Source organism: Miniopterus natalensis, chromosome 1 (assembly GCF_054644295.1).
Source record: "Miniopterus natalensis isolate mMinNat1 chromosome 1, mMinNat1.hap1, whole genome shotgun sequence".
NCBI classification, from domain to species: domain Eukaryota; kingdom Metazoa; phylum Chordata; class Mammalia; order Chiroptera; family Miniopteridae; genus Miniopterus; species Miniopterus natalensis.
In genome coordinates this window covers 161,699,865-161,717,607 of record NC_142081.1, presented here as the reverse complement: position 1 = coordinate 161,717,607, position 17,743 = coordinate 161,699,865, and the positions used below count along the sequence as shown (strand labels likewise).

Below are 17,743 nucleotides of genomic sequence, written 5' to 3'. Positions count from 1 at the left end.
AAAAATATATCTTTATTGATTTCAGAGAGAGGAAGGGAGAGGGAGAGAGAGAGATAGAAACATCAATGATGAGAGAGTCATTGATCGGCTGCAGCCCGCAACCCGGGCATGTGCCCTGACCAGGAATTGAACCCTGATCGCCTGAATCCTAGGTCAACGCTCAACCGCTGAGCCACGCCCGGCCGGGCTAGACATTATTTAGGTTAGAAATTTCTGGTTCATCAGGTACACAGCTTCAGGCCTACAAAGAATCTAAATTTCGGGATTCATAGACTTGAGAGATATGTACTATGATTGAGATTTACAGTTGAGCCTATGAAACAGACTCTGAGTCAACTCCTCTAACCAGCCACGTGGCTGAAGATGTCAGGTCTCTTCCATTCACTTCTGCTGTTAGAGGAAACAGCTTGCTTCCTGTCTTCAGGGCACTGTGCCCTTCCATTAGGAAAAAAGTCCCAGTGAATTGGTCAAACTTGATCCATCAAATTGTCCACCTTTTCCAAGGTATAGAGAAAGGGAGTGGGCAGAGGCAGAATTATCTTACTCATGGTAAGTGAAAGAACACTTTTTTCTACCCTAACAATTAATATTGTTGGCATATAGTAAATGAACAAATTCATTCTCAGGATAAATACTTTACTAAGATGCTGGTTGACTTAGGCTTATTTCCTTCATTCTTTTGAGTTCCTCGAATCTTAAGTTTCCACAGCATGTGCGTATTCTGCAGTGCCATATCTTAGGTACAACTCAAGAGTCAGCCTTAGGGAAATGATGTGTAAGGTGGCCATAGAATGTTTTTCATAGTCCAAGATACTTTTCAGAATGAAAGAAGGCAATGTTAACAGTTCCACCAGCACAGTGGGGGTAAACTGGGACTGTCCAAAGCAAACTGGTCAGTATGGTGACTCTGCTTTCCTGCTAACACAGGCCTCTTTGCAGTGGAAGGACGTGGTACTAGGGTGACCTCGAATGATTTTCGAGCTTACCAGATGAGGTTTTTCTGGGGGGGAGAGAGTGAGAGCTGACAATTTCCAAAGTGAATGGAAGGGGGTAGAGTCAGCAGGAAGAAGAGAAAATAAGCTAAGAAGAAGAAAAGCAGAGGGGAAAGAACACCAACAGAAAAGCCAGGAATAAGCTCTTTTTCTGGAGAACAGGTGGATGCTAGCTTACGAACATGCGGCGTTGGGCAGGCTGAATCGAGAATGAATACACAGATTGGAAGACTAAAATTATTGTCGGGGAGAGGAAGAAAATGCATGGAATCCAGTAGCAGTAAGTGTAAGCTCTGTAAGAATAATGGGAAAGTATTCTCAAATATAAATGTTTTCTGAAACATTGCTTGTAGTAAGGACAGCCTATAGAATCGCCTTCTAATAAATTAGCCTTACATGGCAAACCATGAGTAGTCCTGGTTATAAATGACACTATTATAGACACACTTATTTTAACATGTGCTAAAAATGACAAAGAAAAGAGGTAGGGCTTAAATATCTGCCTAGTGACTGAGGAATAGTATGATATCCTGGACCTAGTTATGGGGTGATGCTGAGGGCGATGGTAAGGAGGTTAGTATGATATCCTGGACCTAGTTATGGGGTGATGCTGAGGGCGATGGTAAGGAGGTTAGGAGGCCGTGGCATTGATCAGATGGTTCTCCCAGTAAGTGGTTATTAACATTGGTTAGCAGTTGCATTGTGATGAGTCCGCTGTCGAAGCCTAACATATGCAAACTGCTTTCATAGAAGAGGGCAGGGGAATGTAAGGCCAGAGTGGACAATGGAAGACTGACTTTTCCAAACAGCTGTATGCGATGCGTGTCACTTGTATATGTGTAACTCTCCCATCATCACACAGTTACCATCCCAAGTAAGCTATCTGTTGCATAATCAGTTCTCTTCTGCTTTATCCACTCATATTCTCTAGGTTCTTGGTATGTTAATACTGTGTTCACTGGGTTGTTAGAAAACCACTGAGAAAATAAGAAAGGTAAAGAAATTATAAGAGTAAACATTTATGGCAGAGGGCAAGCATAGAATTCTGATTATAGCAAGACCTTACTGTGGAAGAAATAATATAGGCTGGTCTAAAAAGAACCTGAAGTGTACACATCTGGATTCACAGAGTTGGTGGTGCGACCTGGTAAAGACAAAAAAAAGGGCACAAAATCACAGAGCTGGTCTTAGTAACTCTTACAAATTGTAGCTGCACATGGCAGCCATTTGAAATCCATTTCTTTGAAATCAAGATTGGCTAAGGGAATTTTTTTTTCACTGTGTGTGTTCTCATAGTTGACCCTGCATAAAATCCAGGCAGGGCTTCCCTTGGAGAATCAACTAATGATCTATAAGAAAGGAATGTCAAATGTTATCTTTGAAATTCAATCCAGATGAGTTTATTGGGTGATTTTCAACCTGAGTTGAAAGCCCTTAGAGTCTGTTCTTGGTTTCATTATCTTTTATTGTTCTTTGTAATTCCTGGGTTATTCATCTTTTTGTTTAATGCTTATACTATTTTTCTTACTATTTTATTATTGTTTATAGTTTATTGTGTAAGCCCAGAATTGGTTTTCATACTTGAGTCATTACTTACTTTTTTTTAACAGATTTTATTGGAGTACTTGAAAAAGATAACATGAATCAGTATTTGATGAGCCCACCTTTATGAGAGACCTTTGCACTTTGATTCAGATGAGAGCCTTTCTTGGACTCTGTTGCCGGGTGTCATTGCTGCATTCCTGACCTTCCCTTGAACAATATACCTTTCAGATGGTTTTTATGTTTTTTCTTTCATTGTAGCTACTTCTGTACTTGCTTCTCCCCATCGCACTGTGAACTTCAGGAGAGTAGGTAGGATCTGTCTGTTCTTGGCAGTGCTCACTCCCAGCCTTGAACATTGTAGGCACCCGTAAAGTTTAGAGAGAATTAAATGGAGTTGGGTGTGGGGTTAAATAGTAAATGAGTAGATTTCTGTCCAATGAAGCATTTTCTACTCTGTTTTTAGACCATAATGTGTTATATTTACCTCCTAGTGGGAGATCAAACATTCATAGGAATATAGTCACATTCAAGGTTCTGAGAGTCTGTAGTATAGAAACTTTAACCTGGAATTCCTAAAATTTACTTGACATACTTTTGAGAAGGGTCTGGACTCTTCAGTAGATAGAAATCACCCCTAATTAATTAAAGCCCCAAATGGAATTTTCTGGCTTTCGTAACTGGTAAGAATTCTTGATGAGTTTACAGAATGGAGGAACTGCAGGCCCTCCGGGCCAGGACTGGGGACTTAGCAGTCTCTCTTTTCATACCCTTTCCTCTCCTGCTTTTGTCTGTTTGATTTTGGGTGCTGCCCTCAGTCTGTCCTAATGTGCACAGCCCTGTGACAGGCCCTTCAACATGGAGGGGAGCAACGGCAGGCGAAAGGGAGAACACTGATTTTGACACATCCAACTACTGATTTTCCAAATGGCTTGGTCCCTGCTTGGGCCGTGTTTCAATCCTTTGGGGGCCTATCACTTTGATCAGGGGCAGAGTTTATTAACATCAGCCATATCTGGGCCTTTTGTCCTCTCAGACAGCCTGGGTGGTGGGAGTATGTCCAGAACCTGTGACCCTCAGAGAGGAGTCCGGAAGGCTTAACGGGAAGAGGGGACATAACCGTGGTTCCCAAATGCTTCTCGACGCTTCCCCTCAGGCGCGCTCCTAGGCATCTGGGGCACAACACTGGACGTAATCGATGGGCTCCTACTCCTGCGGCGCCTGCACTCTAGTGCAGAGGAGGAAAATAAAGAAATAACGCGTTTGGCTGTGATAGACACAAAGAAGAAAAAACGGAGCAGGAAAGGGGAGTAGGCAGAGTCTGTGGGGAGAGGGAGGTTGAAAGGTAAGCTAATGGGGCTGGAGAAAGACTCACGGATAGGACAGTGACCTTTAGAGGAAAAGGAAGGGGGGCCGGAGCCGTGCAAAGGCCCTGAGGCCAGGGCGTGCCTGGGCGAGCAGAAGCCTGGGTGAGCCGCAGGCAGTAGGCCGGTAGCCGATGGCGGGCCCGAGGATGCTGGGGCTCTGTGCGGACATAAGACATGTCTTCTCTCAGTGCAGTGGGGACCAATAGAGGGTTCTGAGCAGAGGAGAGACAGGAACTGACTCCTGATTGGACTTCTGGCTGTTTTAGTGCGTAGACTGGCTGCCGGGGCAGAAGCGTATAATCCAGCCAGGAAGCCAGTGCCCTGATCAGGAGAAACATGGTGGTGATGTGGACCAGGGTGGTGGCAGGGAAGGGGGTGAGCACCGTCAGATTCTGGGTGTACTTTGAACGTAGACCCGACCAGATTTGCTGGTAGAATGGACATGGGCTGTGAGAGGAGGAGAAATGCTGAAGGGACAGCAAGGCTTTGGCCTGAGCGATGGAAGAATGGAGTTGCCGTTCACCAGGCGAGGAGACTGGAGGAAGGGCTAGTTGGAAGGGACTGCCGGGAGGGCTCCGTTTTGCATTCGTGAGGTTTGAAATGCCTTTTAGACATCCAAGCAGAGATGTGGTTAGGTCTGGAGTTCAGGGAAGATATCCTGGCTAAATATATAAATTTATGACTCATCAGCATATAGATGGCACTTAAAGACATGGACTTGATGAAATCACCCAGAGAGTATGTGTAGAGAGAAAGGGGCCATCTGAGGACTGACTTCTGGGGCATCTGAGGCACCACACAGTTTTATTTTAGAACAGCTATTAGTTTCTCTTAGAACACTTGTGTTCCGCTAACACAGTTTGAGGTATGCTGATCGAAAAGAACATATCTTTACAATTACTTTTCTTCAGCGCATATAGAATACAGTTTATTTTCTTTGGCCTATAAAGATATACTCCTAATTTTCTAAGATGGTACAGTTATCTCAGTAAAGGTACCATAGTACTAGTAAAACATTTTGTGGAAGTTTATAATCGACTGGGATTTTCTGCATGTGTTGTGAGTCAGGTAGTTGCTTAGATCCAGACCCAGGAGGTTCTAGAATAAGCCTTTAAACCCTCTCGTCCTGGCCAGTGTGGTTAAGTGGTTAGAGCATCAGCCCACACAGCAAAGGGTGGAGGGTTTGATTCCCAGTCAAGGGCAGGTATCCAGGCTGCAGGTTCCATCCCCAGCCCTGGCCTGGGCGTGTGCGAGAACCAGCCGTTTGATGTGTCTCTCTCACATCCATGTTTCTCTCTCTCTTCCCCCCTTTCCTCCATCCCTTCCTTCCTCTCACTCTCTCTAAAAATTGGTGGAAAAAATATCGTTGGGTGGAGATCAACAACAACAAAAATTTAGTGTTACTGGGTTCGTTTCTTTCATTCAAAATATTTAGTACAGTTGAATCATGTGAAAAGTAGGTAGGTATTCAGTACAGTGAGGGGTAAACTGTTCTAACTCTCAAGAAACTCAGGGAAAAGACTCGGACATGGACCGAATTGGGATTCGGAAGTGAGCGCTTGCAGAGTTCCCAGGAAAGTGGGCTGAGGTAGTAGAAAGCTTGAGCTGAGCTCTGAAGGACGTTTAGAAAAGGTAGGAATGAGCCCGGCCGGGCGTGGCTCAGCGGTTGAGCGTCGACCTAGGATCCAGGTGATCGGGGTTCGATTCCCGCTCAGGGCACAGGCCCGGGTTGCGGGCTCGATCAGTGACTCTCTCATCATTGATGTTTCCATCTCTCTCTCCTTCTCCTTTCCTCTCTCTGAAATCAATAAAGATATATTTAAAAAAAAAAAAAAGTAGGAATGAGAGAGTTTTTGGTCATGACTGTGGGATAAATACATAAAACAGAAGTGGACATGATCAGATTACCTGCCTAACTAGAGCAAAAAGTGCTGGAGAGAATGGGAAATAAAATCTGATTATTACAGAGCTTTGATTCCAGTGCTGGTAATGGAAACTCTCTGGAAAAAGTTTGAGGAAGGTTTCTCTAGCAGTGATATTTTGTTATGTGTTTGGGCCACTTGGCTATATCCCACACCCTACTCAGTGTTGTAGAGAACAGTTCATGACTAACTTCTTTAGGCCATAATAATAGTTTTGGCAATTCAATGTTTTTAGATCCTTCCCATGGCTGCTCTTTTCATATCTGAACAATGTAAACATAATTTATTTTTAATATTAGCATTTCTTCGAGGATTAATGGCATAAACTTTGGAAATATCCTTTACTGCTTAGAAGCGGTCATGTTTCTAACATCTAAAACAATATTATCTTGCCTTTGCTTTTTTATTTTTGGTTTCCACTAAATTATTAGCCCCAACTTTCTTGTTGTTTTTTCTTGTTGTTGTTGTTTTTGCCTCATAGCTTTCTTATATAAAGTACCAAACTTAAGAAAAAATCCCATAAAAATGCTACCGAGGGTGTTGGAGTTTTAGGCATCAGTTTTTATTACGCTTATTTTCCCTAATTAAGAACTCTTTAAATGGAAATTGAAATGAAAATGTTACTATAGCCTTTTTATTAATGGGGAAAATTGGACCATGCTTCCCCCTTCCCATCTCCCTGATAATCCATGGCATAAAATACTAAGTGCACCAGTAACTTTTGACTTGAGGGGAGAGACATTTATATTGATAAGAAAATATAAGAAGTCTGCCTTTCATATGGTCCTGCAAAATTCCTATCTCTATCCCTCCATGACCCTTGAGATGTTTTCCTTGAGCAGTGGGAGGCACTTCCACTCACTGGAGGGCACTAAACACCCTAAACACCCTATTCTAGGTGGGAGCTGGGAAGGGAGGGGAGTAAGGAATAATGCCGGCCAAAGAAGCTTTCCTAGTCACTGTGTTAAGCAGCCTTCACTCTCCAAGACAACCCCGTCTTGACTGCTGTAAAGGACTCCCACATGCCTCCCCCTCGCCATCAGCTCACTTGTATTTCACTGCAAAAATGTGAGTCTTCAGAAGGCCTCATCTTCACCTCACCAAATCTCCCAGACCCCCCATCTGCCCCATATAGTCTGCCTCCCCTGGTTAGGACTGGTGAACTGTCTGTGCTCCTATCTGAAGATAATCCCTCTCCTTGTGATGTGGATGGCCTCTTCTCAATTGTTCAGTTGCTTGAGTGGCTTCTGAAGTTATCCCCTATCTGTCCTGCAGCAATAGCCCGCCTCTGCTGGGTCATTCTCATGAACATCCCAAAGTGTTATCATATTTCCCATTTTAAAAAATTGCCTATTTTATGCCTTCTTCCACCTCCCCCCCTATTTTTTGGCTTTTCTTGGTAGCAACATTTCTCAAAATAACTCTTTGTACTCTGTGTCTCCATTTCTTCACCTCTCAGCCTTTACCGGGCTCCCTGGTGTCCACTGTAACAGCTCCTGTCAAGATCACCCGGCACCTCCATCTTGCCAAGTTCATCGGTCCATTCTTAGTTCTGGTCTTGTTTGAGCTTTCAGCGGCCTTTGACTCGGCTGATACACATTCCTTATCGAGCCCTTTCTTTACCTGACCGCTAAGTCCTGGTTTTCCTCCTTCCTCACTGGCTGCTCTTTTCCAGGGCCCTCTGCCCATAGCTCCTCCCCTTTCTAGAAAAGGTAGGGTGGCGCGGGGTTTAGCTCTTACCCTCTTCTCTGTCTGCACTCACACCAAGCCTTGTGTGATCCTGTCTGTCCTATGGTCCTAAGTATTGTTTACAGGGTGATATCTCTGAAATTTATGTCTTTCTGCTCCACCTTTGCACTTGGACTTTTAGTGGGCAAGTCCCACCTGAAACATCCAGGACTCCTGACCGCGGCCTTCAAGGTGCTTGCCGTCTGCCCCCCTTACCTGTGCAGCTTCACTTGCCGCTGTTTCCCCCCCGTTGCTCCTTCAGCTGAACATCACACTTGCCGTGTTACTCCTCTACTGCCAAGCTCTTTCCCATCTCAGAGGCTTTGTACTTGTTCTCTTTGCCTGGAATGTTCTTTTCCCAGCTCTTTGCATGGCTTGTCCCCCCACTCCGAGGTCAAATGGATTTCTTCAGAGGCCTTTCCTGACCACCCTATCTAAAGTACCCCTTTACTGGTTTTATTTTTATTTTTTTAGCACTTATCACTACTTTAAATCATATTTTATTTCTCCCCTGCTGGAATCTGAGCCCAAGGAGGACATGTAATTAGTTGATCCTGCCCTGTATCCCTAGGGTCTGGCTCCTGCTAGACTCTCAGCACATGTTTATTGAGTGAGTGAATCAATAAATGAATTGCCTTATATGTAAATCTTGTTGTTAAAGCCTCAACATTTTTTAATCCAAGGTACAGAGAAATGTTTAGTAGAATGGTTAATCGTAAGAAGAAAATGCCATAGCTCGGTCCTGTTGCCCGTAGACTGCCATGAAGGAATCCCCGGGAGGGATATATGGAGTGCTGCTTCTTGTTTCCCTCTCTGAAGTAAGGTGTGCTTCCTTGGCTCTTCCCATGCAGCTGAAGAACAAGTTCATGAAAAAGCTGCCCCGCGATGCAGAAGCCTCCAACGTGCTCGTCGGCGAGGTGGACTTCTTGGACACGCCTTTCGTTGCCTTTGTTCGGCTGCAGCAGGCGGTCATGCTGGGGGCCCTGACTGAGGTCCCCGTGCCCACAAGGTAAGCTGATCCCTGACCGCTGGGGCCCGCAGTGCGGTTATAGGGACATCTCCTCTCCCTCGGGCCAGAGAGTCGAGAGAACGTGGATACATCCAGAGAGAGCATATTGGAAAGGTTTAATCTGAAATAATGGTTTAATCTGACTTTCATGCAGTCACATGACTTGGCACTCGTATAGTAGTAATCATAATAAAACAATTTCTTGGACCATGTACTAGTTTCTTCTTATGAATTAGTTTATTTAATCCTCACAATATTTTTTAACTATAAACTAGGTATATGGATTTTACAGATGAAGAAACTGAGTTTGAGGGTTTAACTTGCCCAAACTCATACAGATGGTAATTGGTTCAGAGGTCACAGTTGCTTTCATTTGCTCTATTTTTAATCAGAAAATTGTTAGTGTGTGTGTGTATGTAGATATATATGTGTGTGTATGCATACACACACTAACAATTTACACATACACTAACATGTATATACACACACACAGACACGTAAAAATTATAAAGCTGTACTCTTAAATTTACACAACTTACTGCTGTGTTGCATACATTTTTATTTTAAGAGCAAACACATTATAATAATGTGTTCAATGTCCTGCACAGTATCTTTGAACTCCTCTGTTCATCTCCCTCTCAGCTGCGCTCAGGAGGGTTAGGAAGCTCCCTGAGGGAATGCAGCAGGTGGATAGCAGTTAATGCTTCACCTGAAAGAGCTTGAAGAGAAGCTTGTAACCTTCAAACTGATCCCTGAAAATTATCACATGAATAGCAACTTTTTGGTGTATGTGCTTTTTTGTGGGTCCCAGGGCAAGGACAGGTGGCTTTTCTCTTCTTTAGGCTCCCCCAGGTAGTGAATCCTCCTTAGTGACCCCAGGTGGTCTGGGCTTGATTAACTGGCAGTGACAGGGGGCTCAAGGCTGGTTTTGAGCCAAATCAGAAGGAAAATGGGGAGAACCATTCTTTCATGGCCTCCCAATTCACGGATTACAGGACCCTCGTCCTGATCATGCGGGGTTTCCCGCATTTGTGTATTTCTTAGACACTTCCAATGGGAGTAATACTTGCCACTGTTAGGCAGCCATTGGCCAAATAGCAGAAGAAAGGAGATGATCATTGCTTATTCAATTAATGGGATTATCCTGATTTGTGTTTTCTGTGCCTTCGCTTTTTCCTTGAAAACGGGCCAGCAGAGCCTTGAAGTCCTGTCAGAGCAGCCACCTGGCGAAAGCTAGCTGACTCAGACGTCGGCTGAAGGCCAGCTCGTGTGTCCCTATGCTTTTATTTATGTCTCTTTGGACTGACTTCACTGGGGCTTGAAAGGAAAAAAGAAATATGCCAAGAAGTGTTAAATTGCTCTTGCTTTTCCACTTTTATTATTTTTCTTTAAAAGCTATAAATAAAAAATATTTTCAAAGACTTCTTATTTAACAATAGCATGAGTTTATCGAGTGGCAAATTCTGTGTCCCTCTTATCGTCCGCTTCTGCCTGTCTCACTCTTTTCTTCTGTGTTCCAGCCCGGCAGTGGTCTAGAGGTAAAATACAGCATCATTTGAGTTAACAAAAGGAGCCCAGCAATTCAAGGGAATGTAATTCAATAATGTCATCAGACTATTTCGGGGCAGTAATCTGAACAATATATCCTAGCATGTTAACATTTTCCCAGGAAATAGTTTTATTCATTTGCTGTCCTCCGAACCAGTGCAAGCTGTAATCACTGAGGAGGGAGTCTCATTAGCTTTTTTTGTGTATGAGTAATGCAGGGCCATTTACGGTGGCTGCATCCTGTGAAATCCAATAAAGGAAATCCCACAAGGAATGTGGCAGTCATTGTGGGGGACCGCCTCTGCGCTCAGCCGTGTGCCCCGATGGGCACGCCACCCTGTGTGCTGCAGGGAGACCCGAAATATCTTTGTTTTGCACAGCTTGTAATTGTCATTGTCCCCTTTGAAGGTGGAGTAAAGTTATGCTCTCATGCTTATGACTGTTATTGATAATAAGCGGTATTACTGTTGTGCACCTTTTAGGAAGTGTAGCTCTAGGAGTTTCCCTTGTGTGGAGTTCACAAGTTTTTCTACTCTGTTACTTGGATGATCTACTTTAGCTTTCTGTTCATGGCTGGACTACCACCAACCGGGTGGATGTTATCTGCTTAGGGCCCTTCTTGCCATCCATGTGAAAGCAAACAAACTGTTTTTGGAGCTTTGGTCACTTGGTAGGATACGTTTATGGTTTTCCTAGCCTCTTGCACACCCTTTGCTTGCTGTCATCTTTATCTATCCATAGAGGCTTCTACTAACTCATATTTATGAGCTCTGTAGGGGATAAATATTATTATTCCAATTTTATAGTTGAGAGATGGAGGTGGAGGGAAGATCCATTATCAGTGCTAGAAATAGAACTGCAGATTTCTGCCTGAGAGGTCAGGCTTTTAGGGAGAATCTAAGTAGATATCTAGAATGGATTGGAATAAAATGCGTCAGGGTTTTCCCATGAAGAATAATAAAAACCCTTGAGCCGTTTGTCTTTTTCTGACCTTGATTTTCACATCTAAGGCAAATGGTTATTCAATGAGTTCTAGCCCTCTAAAAAATTTGAATGTTTACCTCTTTCGTTTCACTGTAAGTTAATATATATTGTATATTATAAATAATTATTTGCCTAAAAAAAGTAGTTTTCACTTAATTGTCAAAACCATAAAACATCCTATTAGAGGGCTTGGGATGGAGGCCCTGCTAGTTCAGGTCTGTCTTGTCCAACAATCCAGTTGCTGGCTGCTGTTTACATAAGTAATGTGGTTGGGTTATGGCTGGTTTGTGGTTCTCATGAGTCTATTGTGGAAGCTACAGTTCAGCCACATTTTCCAAAGCTGCTAAATATGAATAATGGATTATTTGATTCACTGTTGTTTTGAGAGAAGGGAATAAAGGATTGGTAAAGGCTGAGTTTATTCTAGAAATAGCTGTGATATATCAGGAAGGAGGGGGGTGCACATCCTTTCTGAAAAGATTGAGTGGTTTAGGAAGGCTGGCTCTTTTTCTGATATTGTGCTCTGTTTCTGCTATAATTATTTTGTGAATGTGAGTATAGCCCCTTGGTTCCGGACACAGATCATCTGGCACTTGTTTTTGTTTTGGAAAATGCCGCAGGCATCCTCCCCAGGCACGATCAGTTATATGAAAAAGCCCACAGGAGTAGAAGCACCTCATGAAGATCCCAGAGATGACCAGGCACTATTAAAAATTCTCACTGTGACTTATTTCTAGTTATGAGTGAATCAAAAGAACTCAGTCACATAAATTAAAATTTTCCCCCGAGCTGTCAACGTGGGCTGTGCCCTTCCAGCCACACAAATGTGATGTTTACTTGAATTTGTTAATAGAGAAAAAAGCTTCTGGTTAAAAATAACATCTGTCCATTGACAAAAAACAGCTTGGGTCATGAAAGGAGTTTCAGTACATTATAAAAGCTGGCTTTGGCAAGATGTACTTCTACCCTAAAAGTTGTAACAGCTTTCGCTTCTTTGAGGTTTAAAGGGGAGAGAACACGTTTCAAGCAGAAGGAACTTGAACTTGATGAGCGGTTCTGCTAGTTTTCCCTGATCTTTCATCCCCATTTCGAGGATACAGTCCAAATTAGAGGCTTCTTAAGTGTTGTGATCCTATAGATGAAATTCTCGACCTGAGGTGATGTTTTCTGCTACTTATCAATGGCCAGGTTTTCTCTGGTATTCTCTATATCATTTTAAGGAGATGGGATTTACTGTCTGGTTCCTGACTGAAATAATGTGAAAAACTTAACTGGTATGTAACATGTTGCTTCTATCTGGCACTTGGTAACTTTTCATTAAAGAAGAAAATTATTTATATATATATAAAAATTACACACATATATAAATTATATTACCTAAAAGAGAGGCATAGTACCTTTATATCTAATTTACTGAAGCTAGTGAAACATAATTCTCAGATATTGGGTTTTGCTCTGATACATGTTATATTCACCATTGGTCTGCTACTTCCATTTATTCTTTGGTACCATTTAGCAGAGCCCAGAGTAAACAATTATAAGAAACCTGAAACATTAAATTGAAAGAATATATGCACCCCTATGTTCATTGCAGTGTTATTTACAATAGCCAGGATTTGGAAGCAGTCCAAGTGCCCATCAGTATATGAGTGGGTAAAAAGGCTGTGGTATGTTTACACAATGGAATACTATGCAGCTGTAAAAAGGAAGGAAAGCTTACCTTTTACAATAGCATGGAGGGACCTAGAGAATATTATGCTAAGTGAAATAGGCCAGTCAGAGAAAGACAACTACCATATGATTTCACTTATACATGGAATCGAATGAACAAAATAAACAAAATAGAAACAGACTCATAGATACAGAAAACAGACTGACAGCTGTCAGGGAGTTGTGGGGGGCTGGGTGAAAAAGAAGAAGAAAGTGTATGCCCTCATCTCATAGAATTTAACTTGGCAGCTCCATTATTCCACCAGCTCTTAGAATAATGGCCCATTACCTGCCAAAGTTTATATTTGAGGACTATAAATAACTGAGAATCTTTTACTCACTTTCTAACAAGAGAGTCTTTTGGCTTTGCTGCCATATAGTCAACCTGAAAATTAACTCCTGTGTCAGTTGATAAGTGTATATTTCCATAATGTGTATTTGTAAACTATAATCATGATGGAGATGCTAGGGAGAGGCAAGAAGAGGTACAGAGTGGTTCTGGAAATGTTTTAGAGATTATATATTATTGATAAACTAATATTTAGATACATTGAAATAATAAAAATGGCAGAAAAAGGAACCTTAATATTTAAAAAATATATTAAATATAAGATTCAGATATCCGTTTGCTCTTGCTGCAGTGCACCTGTCCCCTTTGTCTAAAACTATGTTCTTTTGTCCTTCCCGACAGCTGGCCGTTGGTAGACAGGCAAATAGGGGTTGGGAAATGTGACCACTACTATAGGAGTTTCTTAATTTGTATTTTGCCTTAGTGGTTAAATATTGAGTGCATGTGTTGTACTCAAGTCAGTGATCAGTCCCTTTAGAAAAACACATTTCATCGTCATAAAGGAGCACTATAATTCTCTGTGTAGTGGTATATAACTTAGGCCCAGCTTCGAAGGAAGAAAAGCTCTAGTATCAACTGAACTTCAGTGTTAGAAGAACGAAAATCCAATTCTGGTAACAGCTTCCTTCATACTTGCACAGACTTTTGTGCCTGCTGATTACTTGGCTAGTCCATCCACTGTGATAGCCCTTGAAAGTGGGCGAGGGGCCCCACTGCAGAACTGGCTCCTCAGTGTGTAAGTACTGAATGGCTTTATGGCTATTCTGAGATAAACTGAGTATTCTTGCTTTCAGATACTTTTTTATATTCTACACTTCTGTTTTTTTTCTTCTTTGGATTGAATTTTATAATGAAAAAAGGGAATTATCTATGGGAGGGCTGTTTGGCACAGACCCTAACACATTCAAGAGTACTTGCTGTCAGTCCCTTTTTATTTAAAGTGAGGTATATAAATAAGTAAAAAATAAAATTTTACTAAGCCAAGTCCTCAGCCATTCCTGGTCCCCTAAAATTTTACCTAAGATGTCTAGCCACCAGCTAACTATCCACAATATCCTTCCCCAAGGTGATCCATGGAAGTCATTGTTGGACAGCCTTTCTCTGTTGATCACAACCCTAGTGTGTAGGTTGTGCAGGTAATATTAGGCAGAATTGTACTCTGGAAAGAACAAGGGGTAGGAAGGCCTGTCTGCTCTCTGCCATTTACCAGGCACAGTGTTTGGGCTCATCCATTAACCTTCTCAAGCCTCAGTCTCTGCACCATGAAACAGGAACAGGATACCTGTTCTTACTGCAGAGGGTTGTGGGGAGTTAAAATGAGGTGCTGGACGTGGAGTGCTTTGCAAGCTTTAAAAAGCTGTGCAAATAGATGTGATCATTTTTATTACCTCTGTGTTAGGTAAGACATGATCATAAGCAAGGCAAGAATTTATCCTATGTCGCCTTTAATATATTTTTTCTTGTTCATTTACATATGGGGTCTCCGCCTCCCTAGTCGAGACATGAATCTTTGCTCTTATCATCAGTGAAGGATTTCTTCCACCATGATAAGAGGTGAACCTAAATGGGATAAGCTTATTATTGCAAGTTTCAGGACCTACTTACTGCGGGGCAATGCTTGTGCAATATCAAGGAAAGAAGTTTGGAAAGGAAAATAGGGACACCCACCAAAAAAACACCACAAAACCCTTAACTGTGAATGATGCTTTATTTTGCATTTTTCCCATATCTTCTTTCTTTACTTTGGCTGTCAGCATGTGGCTAACTCGTGGAAGACTTGGTTTTTGCTGACCCCCAGTCACTTCTGAGTAGAAACATTTCTTAAGTCGGGAGAAGATCCTATGTCACTGCCCAGATTGGGTAAGGAGAAGCCAGAGAAGTCTGAAGATGTACTAAGTCTTTCTAGTTATTGTGTTTAATGGGTTTTTCCAAAGATTCTGCAATTCAGTAGACATGGAGAGGAAAAAGCTTAGGAGGGAAAGATAGAACGGCTCAACAAGTGAACCTTCCCTTCTCAGGGGAGACGCTTCTCAGGCTTCCACGCTGAATTCTCCGTCGCCTCCAATAAACGGAACAGTGGGGTTTGTTTCACTGTAGTTGAAAGTGTATCTGTCATCCTGCCACGAATATTCCATTTGTTTAAGGGTGAATTCTGGACCTAACCCTCTCATGAACTAGGATAAGCGCGTCTCAGTTTTATGTATTTTGAGCTGGATGAAATGTGTGTTACAGCCTTTGCTTCTTTCCCCTTCCATTAGGTTCTTGTTCATTCTCCTAGGTCCTAAGGGGAAGGCCAAGTCCTACCATGAGATTGGCAGAGCCATCGCCACCTTGATGTCTGACGAGGTAGGGAACTGGGGAGATGCTGCTCTGTGCGTGTCTTACTGGTGTGTTTTCATACTGCGCCTTGGCTGTCACTGTAAATTAACACAGTGACTTGAACTGTTTAAAGAACATTTAACATCGGTCAGTTTTAAGAATGGAAAATGTTTAGAAAATAAAGGGAAATGTGTTTTATTCCAACCTAAAATTGACCTTTTGGAAACCGTGTGATGTCAGCTTGCTGGCCAAGAGTGAGCCCCGTTGTGAAGAAGGCTGGCCAGCACACCCTTCCAACTGAATGAGACACGGTCAGGAAGCTCCTTCTTTGGATATTTGCGTGAAAGGCATGGAGCATTTGCTGCCTTAGATGGTTGAGTTATTGCTGGATGACTAGATGGACAGACACTGTCCGCATCCCAGAATGTACATAATCCTCTTTGCAGTTGTTCTGTTCTCACCTGGCTGATGACCTGACCGTCCCTTGCCCGTATCCTAAGCCTTTCATAGCTGGACAGATTATCACCTACTTACAGTCCTTTGGTTTATGTGTCGCCACTATGACTCAGATTTTTCTTATTTTGTAATAGCTGACATTATTTGTGTGTTTGAGAGCTGCAGTGTTTGGGTCTTAACCTGATCATAACACTCAGTGTGAACTTTTCCTTCTTGAATTATCAGCATTGGTTTGTCCCGGTAGTTTTTATTTCAGGGAACGACTCTTCAGTATATTTCTCCAAATCATTTTTATTTGGTTTCCATAGCAACTATATCAGTGATGGGACAGACCGATGGGAGATGATAGGCAATATTATTTTACAGTATTGATAGGGAAAAAAGACATATAGAAGAAACAGCCATATTAAAGTGGGCTATGGATTGCGTTCTTCAGGCCGGACACGTGAGGCATGTGGAGAGTTGTCTTGTTGGCTCAGCACACCTCTTATTTTTTCAGGTGTTCCATGACATTGCTTATAAAGCAAAAGATAGGCAGGACCTGATTGCCGGCATCGATGAGTTCCTAGATGAAGTCATCGTCCTTCCCCCTGGGGAATGGGATCCAGCCATCAGGATAGAGCCTCCTAAGAGCCTTCCATCGTCTGACAAAAGGTAAATTATCGAGCAGGTGGGGGTGTTAAACCTTGAGAAAGAGGCTATGTTTGGCAAAGGAAATGGAGTCGGGCAACTGCCCTAATATTTTTAGTTCCCATTTAACTTGGTATATTGTCGCATCTCAGATGAATCACATGTGTGCCTCGGTTTCACATTTCATTGACACTGTGAAATGAATGTTATATGTTGTGATGTGCTTTGGTGACTACAAATTAGAGATCTCAGATTGTGAGACTGGAATACATCATAGAGATTCTTAGGGGATGTTGTGGGGACTCCTTGTGCCTGTGGAAAGATTAGTTTACTCAAGATGACACCCTGTAGATTTAAGAGGTTAAGAAATTCGGTAAGATAATTGAGGAGAAGCCATTTTCTGGAAATGTGTTATTTTCCAGGTGAAAAGGTTTCCCTCTTATACAACACACAGTTTGTTCAACTTTTCTGTTCCTCCCGTCATTTGTTTGGCTCTAAATATAACACTTCCAGAATCACCTGTTAGGATGGCAGAAGGAAACAATGATCTTTCTCCCAAAGGGTTTCGGCTCCTCTCTTCATTAGCTGGTGCCTGGCACAACTGAGAGGCAGATGTGCACCATAAACTAATATTCTCTTGGGCTCTGTTGTCTTAGAAAGAACATGTACTCAGGTGGAGAGAATGTTTCCCAGATGAACGGGGACACACCCCACGATGGCGGCCACGGTGGCGGCGGAGGTCACGGGGACAGTGAAGAATTGCAGAGGACTGGACGGTAACTGAGGGGTTCTTTTGTCATTCATGACGAGGTTTTCCTTAGACCTAAATGTCCCTTCATCTTTCTGTCAGCATTTGACTCACTGGTGTGTACATCTGTTCAGCCAACAAATATTTATAGTTACCTAATAGTCACAGCCCCCGAGACGCAGCGGTGGACTGAACAAAAGCCCGGCCTCTGGGCTCTTGCTTTGTAGTTAGCGGTGGAGACAGGCAGGGAGCGAATAAGGACAGTGGTGACGGTGTCATAGGGGACACAAGGGGAAGTGGGAGTTTGCGGCGGGAGGAAGGTGTTTTGGCCGGGTGGCCAGGACAGCCTTGGAGTGAAGCGCGGCCTCTGCGGGGGCAGAGCACGGAGACATGGGCTGGGAGCGGGGACAGCAGTGCCCGGCGCTGGGGCCAGTGTGAC

General features: G+C 42.8%; 1 protein-coding gene across 1 annotated transcript in view; it reads left to right on the top strand.

Moving 5' to 3' along the window:
• Positions 1-17,743, top strand: part of SLC4A4 (solute carrier family 4 member 4) — a 249,657-nt gene that overhangs the window by 145,753 nt on the left and 86,161 nt on the right. Inside the window, exons 7-10 of the mRNA XM_016207089.2 lie at positions 8,403-8,560; positions 15,410-15,497; positions 16,426-16,580; positions 17,213-17,332. Coding sequence (XP_016062575.1) covers positions 8,403-8,560; positions 15,410-15,497; positions 16,426-16,580; positions 17,213-17,332 — 521 coding nt within the window. The remainder of the gene's footprint in view (positions 1-8,402; positions 8,561-15,409; positions 15,498-16,425; positions 16,581-17,212; positions 17,333-17,743) is intronic.